The sequence below is a fragment of the Penicillium waksmanii genome (genome assembly GCF_028829765.1).
Source record: "Penicillium waksmanii strain IBT 27052 chromosome Unknown utg000011l:1.0-400869.0:1.0-401085.0, whole genome shotgun sequence".
NCBI classification, from domain to species: domain Eukaryota; kingdom Fungi; phylum Ascomycota; class Eurotiomycetes; order Eurotiales; family Aspergillaceae; genus Penicillium; species Penicillium waksmanii.
The window spans coordinates 142,278-166,216 of record NW_026643257.1 but is presented as its reverse complement, the minus strand read 5'-3'; the positions used below and the strand labels follow the sequence as shown (position 1 = coordinate 166,216).

The 23,939-nt window shown below is 47.0% G+C and overlaps 8 protein-coding genes across 8 annotated transcripts; 2 read left to right on the top strand and 6 right to left on the bottom strand.

The window, feature by feature from the left end:
- Nucleotides 1–1,744: 1,744 nt before the first annotated feature.
- N7481_013409 (uncharacterized protein) lies at nucleotides 1,745–3,625 on the bottom strand (the record flags this gene model as incomplete). Its single annotated transcript, XM_057272628.1, has 1 exon — nucleotides 1,745–3,625. One exon carries the CDS (start codon nucleotides 3,623–3,625, stop codon nucleotides 1,745–1,747), a length of 1,881 nt encoding a protein of 626 aa, XP_057115260.1.
- Nucleotides 3,626–3,963: 338 nt separating this feature from the next.
- N7481_013408 (GPALPP motifs-containing protein 1) lies at nucleotides 3,964–4,789 on the top strand (the record flags this gene model as incomplete). Its single annotated transcript, XM_057272627.1, has 2 exons — nucleotides 3,964–4,527; nucleotides 4,592–4,789. The coding sequence occupies 2 exons, from the start codon at nucleotides 3,964–3,966 to the stop codon at nucleotides 4,787–4,789; spliced, it is 762 nt and encodes a 253-aa protein (XP_057115259.1).
- Nucleotides 4,790–5,735: 946 nt separating this feature from the next.
- N7481_013407 (uncharacterized protein) lies at nucleotides 5,736–7,598 on the bottom strand (the record flags this gene model as incomplete). Its single annotated transcript, XM_057272626.1, has 8 exons — nucleotides 5,736–5,936; nucleotides 5,993–6,400; nucleotides 6,455–6,732; nucleotides 6,806–6,825; nucleotides 6,889–7,047; nucleotides 7,102–7,226; nucleotides 7,290–7,383; nucleotides 7,450–7,598. The coding sequence occupies 8 exons, from the start codon at nucleotides 7,596–7,598 to the stop codon at nucleotides 5,736–5,738; spliced, it is 1,434 nt and encodes a 477-aa protein (XP_057115258.1).
- Nucleotides 7,599–9,442: 1,844 nt separating this feature from the next.
- N7481_013406 (M3 family metallopeptidase) lies at nucleotides 9,443–11,731 on the bottom strand (the record flags this gene model as incomplete). The annotated part of the gene is made up of 4 exons (XM_057272625.1): nucleotides 9,443–9,638; nucleotides 9,709–10,201; nucleotides 10,261–10,399; nucleotides 10,493–11,731. 4 exons carry the CDS (start codon nucleotides 11,729–11,731, stop codon nucleotides 9,443–9,445), a joined length of 2,067 nt encoding a protein of 688 aa, XP_057115257.1.
- Nucleotides 11,732–13,243: 1,512 nt separating this feature from the next.
- Nucleotides 13,244–15,391, bottom strand: N7481_013405 (ferric reductase family protein; the record flags this gene model as incomplete). Its single annotated transcript, XM_057272624.1, has 4 exons — nucleotides 13,244–14,366; nucleotides 14,416–14,575; nucleotides 14,627–15,111; nucleotides 15,168–15,391. The coding sequence occupies 4 exons, from the start codon at nucleotides 15,389–15,391 to the stop codon at nucleotides 13,244–13,246; spliced, it is 1,992 nt and encodes a 663-aa protein (XP_057115256.1).
- Nucleotides 15,392–15,999: 608 nt separating this feature from the next.
- N7481_013404 (copper transporter family protein) lies at nucleotides 16,000–16,555 on the top strand (the record flags this gene model as incomplete). The annotated part of the gene is made up of 2 exons (XM_057272623.1): nucleotides 16,000–16,376; nucleotides 16,444–16,555. 2 exons carry the CDS (start codon nucleotides 16,000–16,002, stop codon nucleotides 16,553–16,555), a joined length of 489 nt encoding a protein of 162 aa, XP_057115255.1.
- Nucleotides 16,556–18,319: 1,764 nt separating this feature from the next.
- On the bottom strand, nucleotides 18,320–20,115 carry N7481_013403 (Carboxylesterase type B; the record flags this gene model as incomplete). Its single annotated transcript, XM_057272622.1, has 3 exons — nucleotides 18,320–19,414; nucleotides 19,465–19,956; nucleotides 20,011–20,115. 3 exons carry the CDS (start codon nucleotides 20,113–20,115, stop codon nucleotides 18,320–18,322), a joined length of 1,692 nt encoding a protein of 563 aa, XP_057115254.1.
- Nucleotides 20,116–22,183: 2,068 nt separating this feature from the next.
- On the bottom strand, nucleotides 22,184–23,704 carry N7481_013402 (glycoside hydrolase family 32 protein; the record flags this gene model as incomplete). Its single annotated transcript, XM_057272621.1, has 1 exon — nucleotides 22,184–23,704. One exon carries the CDS (start codon nucleotides 23,702–23,704, stop codon nucleotides 22,184–22,186), a length of 1,521 nt encoding a protein of 506 aa, XP_057115253.1.
- Between the last annotated feature and the right edge of the window lie 235 nt (nucleotides 23,705–23,939).

Sequence of the window (23,939 nt, the reverse complement as noted above, 5' to 3'; positions counted from 1 at the left end):
GCTCGATAGCCGCAATCGGTCCAGTAGGTATGCAAATGGTATTTGGAGCAGCTATGCAGGCAGAAAAAAGGACCATCCGTAACACTAGCTTCCTTAAAATTACTAGCATTCACCATACAAGTATGGACCTAGCTGCTACACCTAAGCCCCCCCTGCGCTGCCTTCGCTGCCCCCGTCTCCGAATCCCTCCGAGCTAACACTCCTCCACAACTACAATTGCCATTCCTTATTGTGCAAATAGCTTCTTAGGTAGTAAAAGCATGTTAATGTTAATGAATAACATTAAAGATAGCCAACATGAAAATAAGATGTAAACATCACACATAATCACATGCTTGACTCTCCCTCTAACTCGCTAGAAAGCGCTAGGATCTGGCAATTGATAGGGGTGGCATACTTCAAGGAGGCGGCAGAATGGTGAGGCTGCAGTGCCAAGAGGCTCAGCGTAGCAGCCGGTCCAAGTTTGTACGGTGAACATTAGGAATCCTGGGACACAGGCTGTTCTTTTAGGCGGCCTCTATGGCGGTTAGCCCAAATGCTCCTAATTACGACTATTTTCATATTACCTACTGGGCCGATTGCGGGTATGGAGCACTGTAGGTTTGTCCAGGTGAGAGGACAACAGAGCCTTCAAGTTCCGGTTATATTTTGCCGTATCACTCACATTCCTCTCAGTCGGCCACTAGCACAACAGAATTTACCATACTTCACCTTCGAACTAGAATCTAATCACATGACAGGAATTTCTCAATTCGATACTATCTAGGGGTCAGATGCAAGGGGTAAAAGTCCGATTTTACTTACGTCCGTTCTTGTTCGCGTTCTCTTAGCCCATTCCGCTTGCAGCGCTTGCAGATATCCTCTTAGGTAACAAGCAGTATTTGAAGTATTTGAACCTTGGAAAACCGTACTAGCGTCTGCTGATTTAATGTTAATTGGTTAATCTCTTAGGCGCGTTATATACTTTGGGGAGCTTTATATTGGAGCCATTAATACAGATGCAGTCTATTGCGGAGATTTCTTATTGACAAGAAGCAAAGACCTTCCTCGGCCAGAAAATAGGATGCGTGATAAACCTACCGAGTAATAAGTATGCTCATCACCGTGAGGTTGCTGCAATGCAAGACGAGAAAATTTGACAGAGCCCCATATCTTTCATGGTATGTACGGAGTATGCCCATTCGCCCGGAGGGGAGGGGAGCGGTGTACAGATCCCAAGGGGCCGAGCGTTTTAAATGTGGTGAAATATAAACGAATACCCATGCTTGGCTGGAATACTGGACTGGGTATCAAATGCTATTAAATAATGTGAGCTTTGCGGGTCTATTGACCAACAAGTATTGTAGAAATTTGATGTTGGCCGGTTACGGGATTCCCATAAAAATAATAGGGTTAACCTTTCCTTATCTTACTCTGGATACCATGTGTCAGGTGGTACTAGGTAGTACTAGGTAGTAGTATTTAAGTTGAATGTTTTGCTAATTAACAAACGCTTAATCCTCTACCGTAAGGAATAAAATGAATGCTTATAAGTTTCTCTATATTCTACCTTCATCATCATCATCATCATCATCGTAATCATCAACATCGTCATCATCGTATATAAGCGCTTCTGTATGTAGGCAAGATATAACGCGCCGGGTATGGATGCCTGCAGAAACATGGAACATAACAAAAAAACGGAAAAACCGAAAGAGGAGAAACAACAAGAAGGACATCGAAATGGTGATATCCTGGCTCAGACCTAGAATGCCCAGCTTCCCCGTCTTTCCGGAACACCAACACCCCACTTCTTCTCCTCGACCATATTAGGTTGCTGCCGAGCCCATTCCTGAATATACAAACGAAGGGCCTTCCATCGGGTACAAGCCACGGCGAATTCATTCTCGGGCGCCATCACATACCCCTTCGCATCGGTATGGAGATCATCTTTTCTCATGTCGTCGACTTGGATACCTGAGATCTTGCTCAGTTCGTGGTCGTAGTATCGTGCCACGCAGGGGTATCCGAGGGAGAGATAATTATAGATCTGCGTGACGAATTCGTCGCTGAATTCGTCTTCGATGGAACTGACTGTATTCAGGTTGAGGTTGAGGTTGAGATTGAGGCCGAGGCCCGGGCTGGAACTGGGGACACTGCGATGGGCGGAGCGGGCCGGGTGTCCTTGCTCTTCTCTTCGAGCTGCGCGAGCATGGGCATGGGCGTCTGGGGAGGTGCTGTGGGTGTGACAGGGGTTGGGGCTGGGGCTTAGACTCGGAGGCATTTCATCCCGTATCATTGGGGTCATGATCCCAGTCATGATTTGAGAGCCGCGGTTATTGGTTGATTCTTCATCTTTTTGACATGTGCCCATCCACAGACCGGATCCTCGCCCGTTAACTGGCCGACTTGGCCCGCACCAGAGGGTGCCGCAGTCGGTACATGGATTTGATTCGCCCTGGGCACCATTGTTGTTGGAGAATGACCCTATCGGAGATAGACTTTGTGGTAAGATGATGTCTGCTCCCAACATTGGAGGGGTTGGACCCAGGCGCTTTGGTTCGGAAAGCTTGAGGTCCGGTTTCCGCCTTCTGGTCATTACTCGCGAGCGTTGCTCTGCTTCTTCTTTATGGTGGCGCAGGTGCTCGAGTTCCCAAGTTAGATCTGCCGAAGATTGTCTCCGAGACTTGAGATGGTGCTTTGGTGGGTAGATCCAATTCTCCTCTTCATCTGAATTTCTTGACGGTGCCTCGTCATCGATGGCGAAGTGATCGAAATGCTGATAGACCTGTTCATTTGGAAAGGCAGCTAGTGCCTGGTCTTTCAATTGTTGTTCGGCAGAGCGTGCAGCGAGCGCAAGCAGGTAATCGGAAAACTCGCCGGAATCACCACCTTCTTGGAGCGTGTCTCCAGTATTATTGTTCGGTTGAAACTTGGCAGTTTTGGTGGCCCGCTTTTTCGGGGACGAGGATACCGATCGAGACTCGGAGGCAGTGTCTGATTCTTCGCTGCTGTTGGACGGGATGGAAGGGAGCTCCGGTACTCGAAAGGAATGCTTTCGAGACTGTTCTTGTCGGCGGAGGAGGTTTGCATATGAGAACTTCGACTCGATTGGATGGGGAGTAGCACGGTTCGGACTTAGCCGTGCTGGTGAACGGGATCCCGTTGGCTGAAGGCCGAGATGTCCCAGTCCCACTGGTGCTTTTGCATTGTACCGGCTAGGAGGTTGATCGGGGTCCACGGAGCGATGTTCCGTCTCGATGATCTCTGGTGTAAACCTTCTGGGCTTGGCTGAGTTTGAACCTGCACTGCTGGTCCTTGTCGTGGTTTCGATAGGTTCAGGGAGGAATCTCCTGCGAGGGGGAGGTGGGTTGACCTTCTCGTCCTCCTTCTGCTGCGGTGATGATGGAGATGCATTAGGTGCGGCGGGGTTGGAGGTGGCGGTGGAGGTAGATGGTACTTGAGAGCTTCGGGATGTTGTCTCGATAGGTTGAGCTAAGAATCTGCGTGGAGCTTTGTAGGTAGGTTCTTCGGAGGGCTGGTTTGCGTGTACGTCTTTTTGTTGTTGTGGAGCGGTGGGCTCCGAGCTATCAGTTGACCGCTGTTGTATGGCCATATCCTGGGAGTGAGCAGTGAGACAGCCCATATTCAGTAGTTATGGGGGTCAAATAAAGGAAAGAAGAAGCATAAGCATATCTCTAGGGAAGATCAAAGGTATCCCACGAGAATCGAGATTCCTGACTTCCCCGAGAGTGCGGGGGAGGAGGAAGTCAAGAGGATCTCCCGGTGAAGGAAAACAAAAACGGGGAGAAATCGGAAGGAGTGAACGGGTCCCATGACATCACCTGATCTGAGATAAGATAAGTACCAGGGTCACGGGTCTGGCTTACCTAATGTACCGTCCATAAGGACATCCTCTGGCGATATCAACTTGTGATATACACATCTCTGTCGACACTCTGTGATACTCTGTCATACTCTGCGATGGACAAAAGGAAACTCTCCCCCGATGCTGCTGAGCCTGCTGGGGTACCCAAACGACGAGTCGTCGGCCCTTCCCTCCCTCCACCCACCGATCCAACCTCCAATTCAGATGCTGCCAGTGCCAGTGGCAGTGCCAGCGATAGCGATGACAGTGACGATGACTTTGGTCCCAGTTTACCTCCTCCCGCCGGTCAATCAATCGCTTCTATAGCTACCTCCGCTTCATTAGCCCAAGCGAATACCCCCGCCAAGGAACAAAAACCAGAGACTCAACGAGATGACTGGATGCTACACCCACCGGAGAATAGCGATTGGGCCTCCAAAATCGACCCAACACAGCTACGGAATCGCAAATTTCAAACTGGAAAATCAGCCCGCTCAGCAACCGCGGGTTCAAAGGGTCTAGATGCCGCATGGGTTGAAACGCCAGAGGAGAAATTAAGGCGATTGGAGGACCAAGTCATGGGTGTCGGTGCCCCTTCTAGCGGAACAACACAATCCTCGGCCAGCAATCCCAATGCGGCCAAGGATAAGGAAATGGAGGAGAAGATCAAAAAATACAATGTGAGTTTTCCTACCAGCATTTACCCAACCTCTCTATGCATCGTGTGCCAATTCATTCCCGCAGGACCGTGCTACAAAAAAGGCTCGACTGGAAAAGTCAGAAAGTAAGCGCAAAGAGGAAGAAGATGATCCAAGCACACGCGCCTTCGACCGCGAGAAGGATATGGCTGTTTCCTCCAAGATCTCGAATGCGCAACGCCGGGAGATGGTGAGCAAGGCTAGTGACTACAGTTCAAGGTTCAGCAAGGGCAGCTATCTATGATCTTCCTATATCACGCATCCTAACACTTTAATACCCCAACACCCAAAACCCACCAAGCTCGAATCCCACACTTCACTTCGAAATTTCTCTGCATTGCACATTTATACACGGACGAACCGCCAGCCAACCAATCAGCCCTGGGACTACTGTGAATCCAAATGGTGTACAGGCGCATCATCGGGTCATCATCGGGTCATCATCGGCTCGGAACTTGAAGCTTTGTCTATAAGGGACCCGCTTCCCCTTCTAGACCAGAGTATATCATAATAATCAATTGAAAGACAAGGATCGTAGCGAGTAGACTTGCATTTGAAAATTGAATCTGGGCGTAGTCAGAGATAAGCACATCTCCATCAAAGTGGTGCTCCGAGTCCCCGTGATCATCCGAGTCTCAGATAAACAATGGGCCCACCAACAGTCTGCTCCCTCATGTTTTCATGAGTGGGCAGTCAACTTCCAAGGTTGAACGATGGAGGTCTATCCCACATGTTTTAGATGATTGCGGAGACGTGGAGAGGTACTGGAGGGTGCACAATAATGGACCAGAAGACAAGTAATACGGTGGCTGGTTTGAGCGTGTTTGTGGCGAGAGAGGTGGAAAATGAGATGGCAGATGAAGGCGGATGTATGCAATGGAGGAGGGAATTCTCACGCTATATCTACCTATCGAATGATAAACAGCGTGCAATCGACATGCAAACGCCTCATCAACCTCGGGACATGACCAAAGTAATCAGAGCAATGTAATGCAGGCACGAGTAGACCCTAGTCCTGCATGCATGAAGTGTGGCTGGCAAAGCCTCAGTAGTTTGGAATCGACATATTTGTATCTAAGATTGGGGAAGTTGGCCCTTCTTATCATGAGTGTGGAAGCAGAGGCCCCTTACACTATTTCAAGTGCTGGGGCCGTTGGATGATACTCGTAGATAGAAGACAAGTAAGTACATTATAGAGCGTACCGAAAAGTTGGTATCTCCTTGTCTGTCTTATCGTGTATCTCCTCAATAATATCATGAGCATCAAGATCCTCAGATACTATTCCATTCTGTCGATCCCTTCTTTTGTTCTCCCAGGCATAGTAAGCAAGCAAACAGCCTAAGAAGAACACACCGAGTGCTAATCCACACAGGGATGCTTGGATGCCGCTCTATCGATCATAATATGAGTCAGAAGAACACCAATACGGATATGGAATATACGTACCAAGTATACTGGCTCTTGCGAAGCGTAAAAGAATTGAGGCCCCACAATATTGCCCACGCAATATGCGGCAAAGATAGCAACACTGATCGTACTTCGCTTTGTAGATCCAGCGACATTAGAGGTAACAATACTCAGACAGAGTGGGATGTTAGCAGCGAATGCGGCAACGAAAGCCAGGCCAACTAGCTTGACAATTTTGTGCAGGTCATCGAGAGTGTAAATCAAAACAACACCGATAACGGCAACCACCACGTTGAGAATCATGGCCATGATCCTTGATGATGGTATATATGTAGCAATGGCGGCTGTGATAATGAGGAATACCAGTTGGGAAAGACCCATAGGCATCTGAAGTAGGAGGGACTCGAAGTTTGAGTAGCCAAAGCCTGCGATAATGATTGCAGAGAACTATGTATATGTGAGTGTGAAAATTGAAGGAACATCGGGATTGAAATCACGTACGCTGGTGAGACCGCCATTGGCAAGGTTGACGCAGAATGTGTAAAAGACCAAACACCAGGCTTGTGGGTCTTTCGCAGCAGCGGCAACTTGACTCCATTTGAATGCTTCTGTCACCTGTGTAGTTCCTGTCTTGTTCTTTAGTGTTCGCTGTACAGCAATTCTCCGCTCGGCCTCAGTAAGGAAAGAAGCTTTCGCGGGAGAATCGGGAAGAATGAAGAAGAGAATGATGGCGTAGCCAGAAGTGATCCCCCCCCAGTACCAGGAACAAGAGGCGCCAGCTTTGTATTGCCGATGCAGAATTCCCGATACCCCACGCAACGATGCCACCAATTATGTTAGCAACACAGTTACCGATAAACCATGCTGCTTGGCTGAAGGAAGACAAAGGTGAGTATGTTGTATCATTGTTCGCGCATTTGCAATTTTATGCTTACCGAGCGGGTTGCTCCTCTCTCTTGTAGAACATTCCAGTAATGAGGCCAAATCCTGGCGCAACAGCAGCTTCACCGACACCAAGGAAGAATCGAGCAGTGACTAGACCCGCGTAGTTCTGACAGGCTGCATGGCACATCAGGATTCCACCCCATAAAAACCTGCTCACGAATAAGTTAGGGTGGACAGAAGAGTTAATGGTTCGGCAAACATACACAGAAACAGCTAGGTATTTGCCCAGGGGAAGGCGAATGATCAGATACGAAGTGGGTCCACTCCACGCGAGATAGCCAAAATAAAAGATCGCAGAGCACCAGGTATATTCCTGGCCAACCAGGTGCTGCATATGAAAATGGTTGGTAGCTGCCCAGGTGGACGAAACGGATTTTTTGATATCACTTACGAGATCGCCTCGTATATTCAGAAGAGTTGCTTGACTAAGCGCAAGCTTATCCATATATTGTAACATGTAGCAAATTCCCATCGTGGGGATCATACTGTGAGGAGTGATAAGCTTTGAAGTTTGCCTTGGGTTTTCAGTCGTCAGACCCCCTATTACTTACAATAGATCCAACTTCCATAGCAGTCGACGTTCGTCTTCAGGGGATGCCTGATAGTCAGTATATTCACCAACACTGGCATCCAGTTGCGTCTCCTCTGTCGTATCGCCACCTTTCTCGTCGTATTTGTACGGCTCTTGCACTGTGCCCATTGTATACAGGATTTTATGTGAGTACAAATGTAGACAGAATAGACCAGTATCCAATGTTCTTCATTGGTCTCGAAATATCCAAGCAGACTCAGGGATGGCATAGTTGGTGAATTTATGTTAAACACTACACAACGATTCAAGTCCAATATCTTGCGCCATGACATCGTTATCTTTGGACTGTTGACATCAACTTTCGCTCACGAGACACCGATTTCCGACAATTTCGTCCATTCTCGCCTGAAAACCCCACAGGGTGTAGTATAGACAGAAGATAAAAGCGATAAGATTAGATGTAAAGCGACTTATTGTCTTGTTTAAAGAGATTCCCTATCGAAGGAACCTGAAGACATTTCCTTTCCCGCGGAGAGTTCTTTGATGGCGAGTGAAAGACAGGGACAACTCGAGTAACGGATACGGGTCGGCAAATTCACAGATATTAATTGGGATCAAAGAGGCGAGCTGGAGAGGGGGTTAAGGACATAAATCCCTGGACTTGGCAACTGTCAGCCAGGTCGGCAAATTTACGCTTGTTGATTGGTGGACCGCAGGCTCACTTCCAAGCATGCTAAAGCCGGAACTCTAATCGCAGCCCGCGCATTGGCCATCGTTATCTTATGCCACACCATGGCGCAAAGGGATAAAATTGTGAACATAGGTACCTTAAGCTAGGTATTTGTAACATGCTAATCATAGTCTTATAAATGACAGGATAGTCAATCAGCTAATCTATTGAGATGGATTTTATGCCTGAATCACTGACTTATGCAACTACGTATTCAAATTCGCGACTTTCGATGCTTTCATTTGAATTTTCAATTCGATAATATTATCACAGCACAGAACTAGTATAAAAGGGAAACATGTACCTGCAACGAGGCCAATATTTTATTACAATGATTCTTCTGTCATTTTCATACCACCGAATTCTGTCTAATACCCCCAATCGAGCCTCTTCTCTACTGCTGTGACTGCGCTTGACTATTGACAAAATGGGTATCTGAAATAATCTGGGTTCCCCTTAGAAACCCCAGGCCGCTATTGATAGATCCATTGGGAATGTAGGCAAGGAGCTCCGTGAGCTAAACAATTACGTAGGATTTCCTTTATGCAGTCCTCCATGCTCTCCGTGAAGCTGAATGGTTAGAGACGCCCGAGTGACCCAAGAGCTTAACAGTAATAGATTTGGTCGGATTACGAATTGGCATACGAAGAGCACAAGGCACATGACGCTATTTGAGACTTCCTTGCAAGCCAGGGCTTCACAGTCATTTGGGATGTGTATGGAGTGGACACATCCTTTGAATGTATAAGTGGTAGTGAAAGTCGACTCATCAACTTCAATGCTGAGTATGTTGTGTTGCCCATCATTAGCCATGCATGTGGCCACAACCTTACCACCACCAGGAGAATGACAGACGTTCTGGCGCTGAGCCACCTGCAGAAGGAGTTTGGAACCAAAGGCAGAATCCAACTGCTTGGTACTCCCGTAGAAGAAAATGGTGGTGGCAAGGAAAAGCTGATCTATGCCGGGGCTGATAGGGGCGTCGATATGGCTTTCATGGCCTCTGGACTTTCATAAACTGTTTGGATCTTAATATGCGACGAATGATAATATCTCTCTCCAGCCACGGTGGACCAAGAAGCTTGGTTGGATCTCCTAGTGACGGAGTCGCGGGGGACTTGATGAACGGCCGCAAGAAGCTACACGTGTTGTATTCCGGCAAGAGTGACCATGCAGGAGGTAACCCATGGGATGGTTGTACACGGGATTGAGTGGTATATGAAGTTGGAGCTGACGCTTTCATGGAGGTTCTTACAAGCAATATTTAAGATATATCACCTATTCATTTGTCTAATGAGAGATATCTTAAGTATACTTTGACTGTTGGTTCACCGCCTAAGAATTCCACAAGGGCCATCTTCTCGTCCTTACTGCCGCCATGCTCGAGTATCATCTTCCTCAATTTGAGACCAGCTTCCTGACTCATTGGATCGAAATGGAAATTCAACCACCACATATTGGCTGCCAATATACGGGTGCTAGATCGAAAGGAAAGTTAACCATTCAATAGATAACAGAGTTTACACACCCACATATAGAAAAACTTACTATAAGTAGGAATAGTAGTTCGCTTCTTGGCCCCATATATAATGGGGTGTCGTCGCATAGCCATGCCCCCATTGATAACAATTATTCGGGCCCTGTAGAAGAGTTGTTCTTTGCAAGTGGGAGTTATAGATTTCAGCAATGTCCATTGACTTAATGGCCTCATGGGAAGATGGACAGTGAATCTCCAAGTCAAAATTGCTGAACGCAACCTGTCTCATAGTCAAAATCCCCTGATTTATCGACCTAGCCTCGACGAGTGTTTCTACTAGGCTTCGAGGGATTTCCTTGGGAGGGCGAGTCGAATGGTTTATGAAAGTATCAAACTCATCAGCATCCGGAGAGACATAGCTATAATGACAGCTGAGTCGCTGAAGGCACTCCGGCACCCAACACCAATATTCTAGCAACTGGCTTGGCGCTTCAACAAAGTCTGCAACTGTTCTGTGCCCATGAAATGTTGCGTACTTGGACCTTCCCAAGAGATCATGAAAGGCTAACGTGTATATTGTGAGTGAACGTGAGAACGAAGACGGATATTCCAACGTTGCTCACCGTGGCCTAGCTCGTGAAAGAGTGTGATAACCTCGTGATGCTTTAAAAGGGCTGGCCTGTCAGCTAGGGGGTGTGCCACGTTACATACCAAAGCTGTGCAGACCAAAGGTTGATCTATGCCCACAGGAACAGAGTAGGACTATTGAAGGCGGGTGTTAGCAACTTCCAAGGTTGAAGAATAGAACTTGAAAACTTGAATCATCGTTCAAGTTGTCGGCGCGGCCCCACATACAGGGAATATGTTAAAATTAGCTGCATGGTTGAACTTCCCATCACGAGGATATATGTCCATATATAGATAGCCAAGAAATTTAGATGAATTTCTGTCATGTACACTGAAGACCTTGACCTCTGGGTGCCAGATATAGTCACCTCCAATGCATTTCAAATTTTCAATCTCCAACCCGAATATTGTTTCAAAGATACTGAGCATATGCTGAATCGTGACCTTGGCAGGGAAGTACTCCGCAATAAGATCATGATCTAGCTGATAATTATCTCGCAGCATCTTGTCGTGATGATAGTCAAAATCCCAAAGATAGAAGGGGCTCCCGGACGGATCTTTAGCGCGCTGCAATGCCTCCAGCTCTGTCTGTGCAATAGGGAGCAAATGATTCGAAAGTTCGGCTAGCATAACCTTAACTTCCTGGGGAGATTTCAGCAATTTAGACCGGGCTTGTTGATGCGCATATGACTTGAAATCAAGCAAACGAGCCCTTTCATCTCGAAGAACGATAATCTCTTTAAAGATCTTGATATTTTCAGGAAAGATTCTTTGGCTTTGAAGAAAAGCCTCTTTTCGGGTTTCAGATCGAACGCAGCTGGAGAGCACCGCATCCACGTATGTCTTCTTTAGTGGTACGCCCCTCCGGCCATTCGAGGGACATAAGGGAAGTGCTTGGATTTTGTCAGCATCAAGTCCCTCTAAATCCTCTTCTTCCTTCCACATATACCCAGGATCCAAGCTGAGATTCTCTGTGAAGGCAACTCTAAGCTCAACGAGTCGCTTAGAAATCTCGTGGGACCGTTTCTTGTTATTCCCCTTTAACCCAAGGCCATCATCAATAAAGGTTGAATGAAGCTTTGTGAGAAACTTTCGGTCTTCGATTTCAATTTGGCTCGTATCACAGTTCTTATGCACAACATCTACCAATGCAAACAGATTTTCGTCCTGAAAAAGCTCCAAGTATGCCGTGTCGACCATGCTCACGGCGACCGAGGATGCTTGGCGTAGCTCCAATGAGGGCGAAACGGCCTGAAAGAATGCCAGAAATTGGACTTTGCTCTTGATATTATTATCGATCGTAGCCATCGGCAAGACAACATTATCAAATGTGGCATCCTGTGGGGAGAGCTTGTCGAGTAGTTTCTTTGTCGCTGTTTCAATCTCTTTGATCAAATCCACCGCCATGCGGGTGAGCTCCAATGGACTGACATGGAAAGAAGGCGGCTCTGGTCTTGATGTCTTCATTTTTGACCCGAAGGAAAGTCACAGAAATATGACATATGAACAAGGTGCGAAGCCTCAGGAAAGGTCAGAAAATCTGCCGGAGGGGTGCGCATGGAACTTCAGAGGGTCATGCTACGCAATGCAAATTCATCCCGACAATTGCCGACGGCCACAGGGAACTAAGTAGATCAAAGATGACGGCTTCCATCTGGCAGGGCGTCGGCCCTAAAAACACCCAATGAACCCCAGAATGTGTTTCATGTGTAACGGTGTAGTCGAATTTCTTGTAACGCCACCGTCAAAAATATGTACTGACAAAACCACTCCGTCTCAAATACAAGCGCTCCCTCGGGGCGTCTTTTACCTTGCATGCAAAGGCTCCCGTGACCCCACACTCCATGATGGTCTTTTAGTAGGAACAGCTTTGATATCCTCTTGTAACTTTATCATATCTACTAATATAGCTCGATAGTTGGTTAGTGGTGGTTTTGACGTTATTTCCATGTTCAATTTGACACACATGGGCACACGTTTCGGTTGTGTCACTGTGAGCATCCCCGCCTGAGTACATATGTACATGCTAATCTAGTTTATGATTGGTTCAGAATTGAAGGGGCGGCGTCAAAGTGTTTACCGAGCTTGCCGGCCCTTTCTCATTGGTCCGGTGCACGTTTTCTTACAGCTCTTGGTGTACTTAGGCCGTCAATCGACCAACTGGCGGCTTGGCTCTGGTCGAGTGGCCAGCAGGGGTCATACGGAGCTCTATACTCCGTAGACGCACCCTAACCAGTAGCTCAGCCAAGGGTATTTAGGGCAGTTTTAGCCAGCAGAGAAAGTGGCCGCCCGTAAGACCCACGTCCTAAATTTACTAATAATTTGGACCTGGCTGCTACGACTAAGTCCCGCCTGCCTACGCCGCCTCCGCTGTCTCCTTCCCTCAACACCCACTCGGTCGCTTACTTTGGTTCGCTCGCTCGATACAGTACCACTATCTGCTGTTGTTTCTGCTATATGAACCCCTTGAATCTACTGCTTTTAGTTGTCTTTTACCATTATCCTCTGTTGTCGGTGTCGGTGTCAGTGTGAATGTAGATGGTCAGTGTTGGAGATGGCTGAAAATAAGATGTTACCATCACATGCTTTGCGGTTACATTTTTAGCATTTTAAACCACCAAGAGCGAGTAATTCGTAAGGGCACAATAGCTTCATCGGGCGCAGAGGAGGGTGAAAGAGGGCAGCAAGGTTACGATACCAAGAGGCTTGGTAGATCAGCCAGGTCCAAATTTGTATGAGGAACACTAGTAATTTTGGGACGCGGATGTGACAGGCGGCCTCTTGGGCGGTCAGCCTAAATCCCCCCAATTACCTTTGGTAGAGCTACTGGTTAGGGTGCGTCTATCGAGCTCCGTAGGGGTTAGCTGGATTAGATGGAAATTGTCACGGGCGTCAGATCCAGTTTAATTTCGTCATAATTCAATTGTTTAGACATCAAAGCTCTGTTCAGGTTGATAACTAAACTTTACAGATGTAGTGTCACCACGCAAAACTTTCTGCATGTAAATACACACCTTCAGCACCGGTTCCTTTGTTTGACCCGCGTTGCTCACTAACAGTAGCAACCGTATTTCTAACACAGCTCACTAATCCCAGAGGTCCACACACTGCCACACCAGTTTCTCCCTTGGCATGATCCAGAAGGTCCCAGAGAAGGGGCTTCAGCTGAGGCCGGCCAGACTGAATTGTGGAGCAGGCAGATAGAAACGAGTTGCCCATTTTCGGCTGCCTTTGTCGTAGACTTTCGGATGAAGATGATCCGATGTCTGGATCCTCACTTCCTTGAGTGATTAATGTGCTGGAAGCAGCTTGGCTTTCTTCAATACCTAAATCACTGCAGCAACACGGCCCTTCGACAATCCTGCATTTGCATCCTGCTTTCTTTGTTGATTTTTCCATCGGATCAAGCTCACAAGTCACAAATAATCGCACTTCAATTTCAATTCCAACGTTGAGCAGCGATTCGGTTGCCCGTTGAAGCTCGTCTGCAATCCACTCTTTGCACGAAATGGCCCTTATGACCCAAGCAAACACTATTCTGCGTACTGGAAGCCGTTGATTTGCTGACCTATGAGCAATGTCGAGGAATATTGGTAGAGTGAATGTAACGCCGGTTGATCCCGCGATGAGTAGGACGGTGTCGAATGCCGCAAAATCGGAATGGGATCCGCCATAAGGACCGCCGATGAGCGAGAAGTGCTTCCCTTTTATTATCCGAATAGCATCCTCCTTGCTAGTGCTCTCTTTTACTCGAGCCCCCTGGGATAGGTCCGTGGAGGATGATTTGGCCGAGCGGAGCAGCCGCTGAGTGAAGCCTCGATGAGCTCGCAAGATGAACACTAGGTCATTGTCATGAGATGAGGGAATAGAGAGAATTGTCGCCGGGTGCGATTGACCAAATCCTAGCTCGGGAATAGACAGAAGGACATGCTGCCCTGGGCTCCATTTTTTGATCCGGGGGGAATTTATCCGAACTTTCGTGACATCTCCCGAGAGACCATGAAGGGTGAAGTTTGCGAGCTTCATATTGTTGAAAGCGTAGATAAGGGTCCGGACCAACCGGTCAAAGACAAACAGACCGACCCCGATCCAAGCGTATATCCTAAAAAACGAATTAGTCGTAGCTTTCAAGTAATAGGTGGATAACATGCCTTGAACTCAGTGCGGTTGAAGGCAAATGGTAGAAAACAGCCACGACGAATCCAATGAAAGTGATGATATGTTGAACCACGAATATCTCATAACGCCAGTTGCGAATTGGAGCAGTTGCGGAAAGAACGAGCCAAAGCAAGAGAATCCAGCTAGAGAACCCTTCTTATATGTTAGTTCCCAACTATTAAGTATGAGGATGTTCAAACATACCTGTAGGTATGCAGCTATCAGTGTCAATCTCAATTTGCATCACACCATATTTTCTCCATCCATAGGCTTGAACACCACCATGGATGGTAGCAGTCAGCAGCATGATCCTTGCCACCCAACGGTGCAGAATCTGCAGTCGCTCGTACGACACACCTACTGCGTATCCAATCAGATTCCGCTTCCCAGCAAGGAGAAGGACAAGTGGAAATTGAGCTATCGTGAGCCAGCCCGCACGGAGGCCCTGTGCCTCCCAGTATTGAGCGCCAAGATAGTGCCAATCAAAGAATTGCAATCCCATGATGTAACCAAGATATATTAAAATCAACAGGATTGATCCAACTGCTGGTATCCGCAGCCACGATTTTGTGGGGGTAATCTGATGGTAGGAAACTTCTCGAACCACAGCCGTGCAACAAGCTAGGAAGGAGGTAACTGAGTTAGATGGACTTGACGGTCGTGGATGGTTTGCTGCGGCTGCACGCAATCTAAACTAGGAGTCAGCAATCTACGTATGATCAACACGATATCTAGTGAAACCGACCGCAACTTCAGTAGACCCCATTGACTCCAGTTGACCATGCCCGCCAGCACAATGACAATGACAACGCCGTACCAAAAAGCCCGAGCGATAGCATAATCGGACTGCTGCAGGGTGGTGTCATCGAGAAGCGCGGCTAGAAATTCCGATGCAATTGTATAATTCGACATATTTAGGCCCGCATCCGTGAGGCCGGGGCCTCCAGACATGATATTGTCCATGTCCATCTTGACCGACATACACCTGGGCCACGATATGGAGACTGAAAGAACCTCCGTTGACAAAAGAGTAAGCAGAACCCGTCTCCATCAAGGGAGTCGCACCAGCCGTGTTCATCAATTAATATCTTTATCGAAACGATGGGGTACACGCAGCCGCCCCACTTCTTTCCGACCCGCCCCGTCGGTGCAAGCGTGGGAAATAAGCAAAATATAAAAGCTTGGTCTGATGATGCCTTTCTCCTTGCCGCTTCCGGTTTAGCGCTGAGCACATTTGCGAGATTTTGCGCTTCCACAAGCCTCCCCAGAGTTGTTTAACCAGTCTTGCGGGGGGCCTCCCATCCTCGCAATAGATATCCCTAGCTGTCCCGGTGTAGATTCTGAAATTTCTTTATTTGAACACTTTTTGTAATTTCTTCCGAGAGCCAACTGTGTTGGAGTTGAAGGATTTCCGTGTTCCCAAATGAATGATTTCTGCCATCCGTGAACCTTCTGCTAGCCTTTATATTGTTGAGGCTTCTTCTCACCGATAATTCCTTTTGAACTGCGGCCCAATACCACCTTCGATGCCTTCCATTGAAGTTTGAAATGACATTGTCCAATCCATTTTTCCCGTCATGCAAATGTCTACAATATCTATGAGTGCATCCGGTCCGGTGATGACCTCTACCGCGTCGACCTCCATGCAAATGACTTTCAATACCGAGAACCTTTCCACGATGCTGTACTCGACTTCGTGGATGCCCACTAGTACTGGGGGCTACGTGGGTACTTGGTTTTTTCTCTTCTTCCTCGCTGTGACTTGGCGAGCCATGAGCGCGAAGCTTGCCAATTTCGAAGCTTCCTGGGCTGCGACAAACGCAAGATACCCTATTCTTATCAACGGTGGCCAGGATGAACCCTCACGGCAGAACTTGATTCAAACATGGCGGCTGTCGGTCAATCTTCCTCGTGCGGTATTGCGAATGGCCAACCAGGGAATCGCATATCTTTTGTAAGATCCTACCACGCTGGCTGCGCATCCGAAATAAAAAGGAGACCATGTCTGACTGTTTTATTAGAATGATTGCGGTGATGACGATGAACGTTGGATTCTTCTTTGCAGTGCTTGTCGGGTATTTTGTCGGTGAACTCATTTTTGGTCGAGTCAGTCGGGCGGATTGTGGGAGTTAATGGGATGGACATATCTTGGTGGAGAGCCATGTATATATGGTAGGATGTCTAGACAATAACTGGTTGACATGTACCAAGTGATACAACTAATGAGCTGATAAGTTTTCTAAATAATATCCTTGTAAGTCGGCGTTTTGCTCTTGAGCTTTCTACCGGGCGACCTTTCTAGGCTAGTCCTTATGAATGAGGGCCTTCCGAATACCGCAGCACGTTAATAGCATTAATAGCGTTTGGAATTCACCCCAGAGAAAGACGGCCACTTTGTAGTGGGTTGGTAAGATGTTGGTGCTCGAGTTTTGAAGATGTCATGGTGGGAGTGGTTTATCTTTGGATCTATAACAATACATGAACATACGGATTACTTGGGATTTTACGCGTTTAGTATTATACCATTCAACCTTAGAACAAAGCCTCAGACACAGGAATAACCATATCTGCAACGAACTGGTGTTGTTACCATTCGTGGATGCCTCATGCCTACGGCACCACTCTAGGCATCCACGCCATACACCTGTGTATCTAGCCTTCCCTCCTAGCTTCTTTCTTATCCTCCTCAAGCTATTCCGAACGATACTAATTCCTTTGCTTACTACGCTACGCCGTATCCTGATCTCTGTGAGTACCGGAGCTCCTCACAATATCGTGACTGGCATATCTTGTGATTAGGGTTTGAAAGAGTGAATCTATGTTTCTATTATGGAAGGCAATAATGGTCGCCACTGTATCCCATTGGGTACACCAACCAAGGAAGAATATTGGCCTCAAGCCTTAGCGATCCTGGTGACAATAGAACTATGTCAAGGGGCCATAAGATCATTAATATAGTTTCTTGAAATTTATACTTGATCAAATCTCCTATAAACCCAACGAAGATAAAGGCTAAATAGAGCAGAAAGAAGGATATTATTTAAATAGATCTCTAATATAACTAGTTACTAATAAGTTATTTAGATATAAATAGACATTTAAAGTAATCTTGTGGGGTAATAATATAGGTAATATATAGCCTAGTCATAGAAAAAAAAATATTAGACCATCTATAGCCTTATACTATATAGATAGTAGTCTAGTTGTAATGGTTACTGAGTTGTCAGACTAGAGACCTGTGACTAGGCAAGGATATCGGAGATCAGATTGGTCAGTTGATATATACAGAGTGATTCTTGAAGAACAAGAATCATAGCTGTTGTCATATGTCCTTAATATTGCTAGGGCTAGGGCAGGCTTGCATACGCCAGCGACTCGGAAGGGATTCGAACATGAATCTGCCTCGAGAGTCCGGGGTATCGCATACTCCGAATCCCGTGACATCGTATATCTATACTAAATAAAGTATTTTATAATTATGACCTACAGACAGAGAAGAAGAAAGAATATATCTGACTAGAGGCAATTTAGCCTATTAATTCTTAACTAATTCTATAGTATTTATAGTAGATACGTTATTTGTTAATAATTATAACTAAAAATTAGCTACAGAGTATATTTGTAAGATATATAATAGTATATTTATTAAGAAAAGAGATGGCCGACTAGGCGAAAGAACTGAGCATTCAAAGCCTTTGTGATCACTTTCATAGTAGACTAAGTTGATTTAATTAAATATGAATCCTAATTTTGAGGGCATTAAACTTGTTGTTGTTGAGATAGTGGCAGTTTAAAGCATTTAATATGATATTTCGGGCTGTGCAAATCGCTTGTGAGTTACAATAATGATAGGCCATATAAAACAGGGCCCGAAACGCAAAATAACTTGTGCACAACTCATGCCGGGACATAATAGGGCGCAGTTTGCCAGAACCGACAACGCGCATTGTTAGTCGGGTCTTGCACCTCCTGGATGGTACTCTGATCAATATTCATAAGCAGACCCTGCTTGCTATGCATCTTGAACGCCGACGCCAAGCGGGAATTGGGCACGCCATGCTGAACAAAGCTCGTGAAAAAGTCTTGCATGGCCAACGCCACTGTCACATTAGCGATCGAGGATGAAGAGGAACTCTCAGAAGAGGCACTAGACGATCCATTGTTGTAGAACGTGTACGGGACATCCTGGCCATGTAATGCGGGTGGGATACTGAATTCATACGAATACGTCCGATTCAAGAACGCCCGGTTGATGTAGTCGGTGTTACATTGGAAGATGAGATCGGAGATAGCCAGCGCGGTGCGCTGCACTGAGTCGTTATACCCGTAGGAGCCGTTATACACCGCCGGGTAGAGAACGTCCGTGATGAATTCTGATACGTTCTTCGGGGTGTTCGGCGATAGTCTCGCAAACTGAGACATCAGGCCACTACTGTTCAGGCTATCCGGCGAGGTAAATATGAGTCCTTCATCGGCGTTGTGACCAACCATGATGTTGAGATTGTGATCGAAGTCGCCGCTGAGCAAGAGCTGGCCTGGCAAAGCAGGAACAAATGTCCCGTCTACAGTAGGGCCGTATGTGAACTGGCCCCATTCGGACTTGGTTGATACTTGGTAAGCATTGGCGGCAATCAACCTAGCTGAAGGTAGCTTGCGGGCTTCTTCGATCGTGCTGACGTTCAAGATCCCTAGGAACTGCTGAAGTGTACTCTCTTGCTGCTCCTCGCTAATGACTGGTACCCAGCCGGGGCTCTGCATGATGGCCTGTCTGAATGGGGATGGCCCTCGGGTGCCTCCGTACGCGGTGATCTGGTGGAGTATGGATCCGCCTCCAGCGGATTCTCCCATAACTGTGACTCGGGTCGCATCGCCACCGAATAAGTGTATGTTCTTGTAGACCCAGTCAAGGGCGAAGCGCTGATCGTGTAGTGCTGCATTGGCTGTGCCATTGGACGTGATACTGTCACCACCAAGCCAGCCAAATGCGCCCAGCTAGAATGGGTAAGCTTCAGGCAACTGGGAGAAAATATTATTCAACTCACCCTGTAGTTCAAGGCAACATATACGATTCCATCACCTGAAAGCATGCTCCGCTGGATCAACCCAGTAGGATCCGAGCTACTCTTTTCGCCCGCCACATATCCTCCACCATAGATCCATACCAGCACGGGCGCCAGGTCTTTCCCCAAATGCGAGGGTTTTTTCTTCTTCGTGCGATCGAAGACTTTCTTCGGAACGACCACATCGAGGAAAAGGCAGTCCTCGGTGGTACGTGGGTCTTGGGCGGCTGGTTCGTACGGATAGGACGAGATGTTGGTGGAGAGTGTGAAAGTCTTGTTGTACAAGTAACTTAACAGGAAAGTTTGCTCGATGGCCTCCCACATTGGCATTGATTGGGGACAGATCCTGCCAACAGTTCCATTCTGGATTTGATCTCGGTTCTGCGTTGGGAGCACAGGTTCCCGAAATCTCAGGTCGCCAATCGGAGGAGCGGCGTAACGGATGTTGCTGAAATTATAGAGACCGTGGGAACTCTGGGACCCCAGTCAGATATGGAGCAAAAGGAAACAAAGAAAAATTAATCTTACATTAAATGAGATAGCCTTGTGGCGCTCATAGCCCAAGTCAACCACCGGCAAAGAAGAGGCCAAACAAGCTGAAACCAGCGACAGCAACGGCAAACTAGCAACCATCTTACCAGAGAAAGATGTGCAGAAACATAAAAGCAAGAAAAAATCTCTCACTCGCCCTCCAGCGTCGGGTCTTATATTAAAACCGGATGGGGAGTGAGTTCAGGCACACAGTCAGCTCGCTTCGGCTACACTAGTCAAGTTCATCGTAAAGGCAACACAGGCACCGAGGCTGAGCAGAGCCAAACATAGGGAGCGGGGTTCGGCGAACTCGCGCTAATACCACAACTTGGGGAATACTACGTAAAAAGGAGTGGTCAATTATTGGCGTATGAGCATGGGGCTAGGCCGATGATGTCAAAGGCAGAGATCCGAATGATCCGAAAGGTCTTGCTTTGAGGGCTCGCTTGTATCGGGGCTCGGTGGTTAGGAGCTTTAATAAAGGCCGTCCAACAAAATCGATGAACGAGATGAAGACTGCACTGAATTGGGTATCGACTCCGAGCTTGGGGACATGGTTGGGCACGGACTGCGGGGTACATCCTTGGCCCGAGACTGCTACTGTACGAAGTATGGAGTGAGACGGCGAATCAGAGGGTGAATATGCATAAAGGCGGGGATGCTGGATAATCATCTGTTACGATTAACGGGGATGACTGGTAAAATGTCGATGTAGCCGAGATTTAATTCCTGTTGAGTTTGTGACTATCTATACTTACTATCTATACTTTGCTAAAACAAGATTATTTTGAAGTATTAATCAACCTTAATGTCTGGCTTTAATAAGAAGATTAAATTAACCTATTGTTCGCTCCCCTTCTAGCCTATAAGTTTATTGATCTAATACTAATATTCTAGTTCTGTTCTCTCTAACTCCAAGAACTACGAATAACAATTTGGCCTAACCCAGTTCTTAAGGTATCTTTTTTTCCTACCTATACTCTAGTCCGCGTGCACCCAGGGGCTTAATGGCGTTCTTAGCCTGATAGTTGGCCTGTTGTGCGTGCTCCTGGGTACCCCAGGACGTAAGCTCAAGTTATCAGAGCTATCACATTCAGGGGCTTCGTACTTACAAAGGCTATAATGCTTTGGGAAAGATTTATATATAGTAATATACTGAACTCTAGTAGAATTCTCCTCTCTACTACACATATCTACATACCTTATAAACCCTACAGATCTAAGGATTCTTTTTCTTACCTAGCCTCTTCCCACTAAAACTGTTATTATAGATAATCTTATAGAGCTCTTCTACTATAATTCTACCTACTGGATCTGGATATATAAAAACTGCTAGTAGGCTATAACCTTGGATTATATATTAAGTTACCTAGCAAAAGATGGGAATGCTCGCTGGCAGTCTCCATTGGCAGGCGGGTCGATCGCAAGGGGACAAAACCACCACACTCGCAGAGTGCAGGAGAGTAGTAGACAGAGCGGTGCCCATGAGAAAACAGTATTCAGAGCATTCGAGCCCTTAGCATAACCGCAGCGTGCATCCAAATAACGAAAATAACATTGGTGACCCGAAAGGTGGTGTGTAAGTTAACTATCATGGAGGGCTTATATACTGCATGTAAGGCCAAAGGCCTACAACTTCACCTGACATCACCAGAGCGATTCCTCCACTACAATATGTAATGTTAGAATGCTTATTATACTTGGAAAATGAAAGGCTTTCTGGTGTACTTGACTGTGCTTAATTTATGCTATTCATAAGACGATTGATTATTCCACTAGCACTAGTAGTTTCCGAGAGAATGAATGCGGCTATATTTACAGGAAGAAGACCAAGTTGATTAGGAATCAACTTGAGTCTTTTTACTATAGCTAGAAACTTTGAGAGCCTTGGGATGAATTCCAATGGTGTGGCTTCGTTTTTGATCTGCGCTAGCCTCGTAGTTTCGCAGAAGCCTCAATCGACAAATAGAAAAGAGAAATAAATGAGATCAAAAGTAACGGGAATAAAAATGGAAATTGGGTTGCGTATTCCTTACATCTTGGACGTCCGGAAAATAGAAAGCCGAAAGAAATAAAAAGAAACCTTATTGAGGAGTAGAGAACCAAATTTAAAATCATTGGACTTGGCAATGCAGACTAGAGGTTACGAGGGAATCACATGGTTCCCGCATTAATTGAGCGAAATGCCGCGCACCTCGACGGAGTGCAAATTAGCCGATCCCCCATTGGCCTCCAAGTATACCTCATCAGAGGCCTCGCTCGGGAAAATCAGGTCTGAAATCACAAATTCTCCTTCTCCGCCAAAGACCTCCACCGAGCAAGTGTCGACTAGGACGCGGAGTTGAATTACCCCAGAGCCATCTGGTTTAAGTGTCGCACTGTGGACACCGCCTGCAGCTGGGTCGTAGGAGATGTTTCCACTCGTCGTTCGATCAACAGATATCGAAGAGGTTGTCTGTTCATACTGGATAATTGTTTGCTCTGATGCGGCCTTGCGCACCGCCAGCGAGAGTTTGGCGCCTGCCTCAATGGTAAAGGCAAGTTTGATATCTAATGCGGTCCCGCGGATGGATGACAGCAACGTTTGGCCGCTGATAATTGCTTGATTCTGAATTATCGCGAGTGAGGAACCAACAAGGTTGATCTCATTGACAGGCTGCTGGAGGAAGTATCGCTTGGAGGCTATCTCCTTCAGGTTAATGGTCCGAGGGAAAGAGAGCATCCCTTTCCAGGTATTGGTTGGTGGGCTAGCGCCGTAGCTGTTCATGACAGAGGCAAGGATCCGCCGCCCGTCTACAGCAGGGACATTTTCCCAACTCATGGCACCGTCGAAATCGCGACCGTAGTCGAGCCAAAGGGTAGAAGGGTCGACGGGGTCGGGTTTGAATGTTGATCCGTCAAAGGAGCCAGTCAGGGCTACCACACCATTACCACCAGCGGGAGATCCGGTTGCAGGAGTCATAATCAACACCCAGGTAGTCGAGTTTGTGTCCTGGATAGGAAGCTCGAACATATCAGGCACTTCCCACCCAGTGATTCCAGACGGTAGACCCTCGATTTGGCCAGCAGAAAGGTCGCTCTTCCACGTCCAGGACTTTGCGTTCGACGATGTCCAAAACAACAGCTTGTCCTGTCCGCCATGAGCAAGGACCATGACCCATTTTCCAGATGTCTCGTGGAAAAAGACCTTAGGGTCGCGGGTCTCCAGCCCACCCGTCAAGTCGGACGGCGACTCCTCGGCAGCTGAGATAATAGGATTGTCATGGTACTTCGTCCAGGTGACACCATCGTCGACGCTAAAGGCAAGGCGCTGGTCCTGGGTGCCATTGGAAGGGAAGTACCCAGTGTAGTAGGCCAGATAGGGTGGGCTGGTAGAAGATCCCAGACCGGAGGTGTTGTCGGCATCATAATAGCTGGTGCCGGTGAAGGCTTCGACGCCGTTCTCGCTTGTAATGGCAAGTGGCTCGTGAGTCCAGTGAACCAGGTCACTACTGGTTGCGTGGCCCCAGTTCAGATTACCCCAGACATTTGCCGTTGGGTTATGCTGATAGAACAGGTGCCAGGTTGATTTGATCTTAATCAACCCGTTGGGCTCGTTCATCCAGTTCGCCTCAGGGACAAAATGGTAGACTGGACGAAAGTCATCCGCGAAAATACGAGTGGCGAGTGCGAATGCTAAGGCGAGGAACATGATCGCTACAATGATGCAATTGTGTGTTTGCGTTGGGTAGAAGTGTGTTAACATCCATTCTCAGTTCGGACGACAAAGGTAATTTATACCCTTGAGATGCCTTCAAGATCGTCGCTCAAGGATCCGTTCTTCACCCAGGCTAGGGGCGTCTCAAAATTATATTTTTTTTATTTAAATAGGGTAACTTTTAAAGGCCTGTGCAATGAGCACTTCATATTACATCTGCATATCAGTT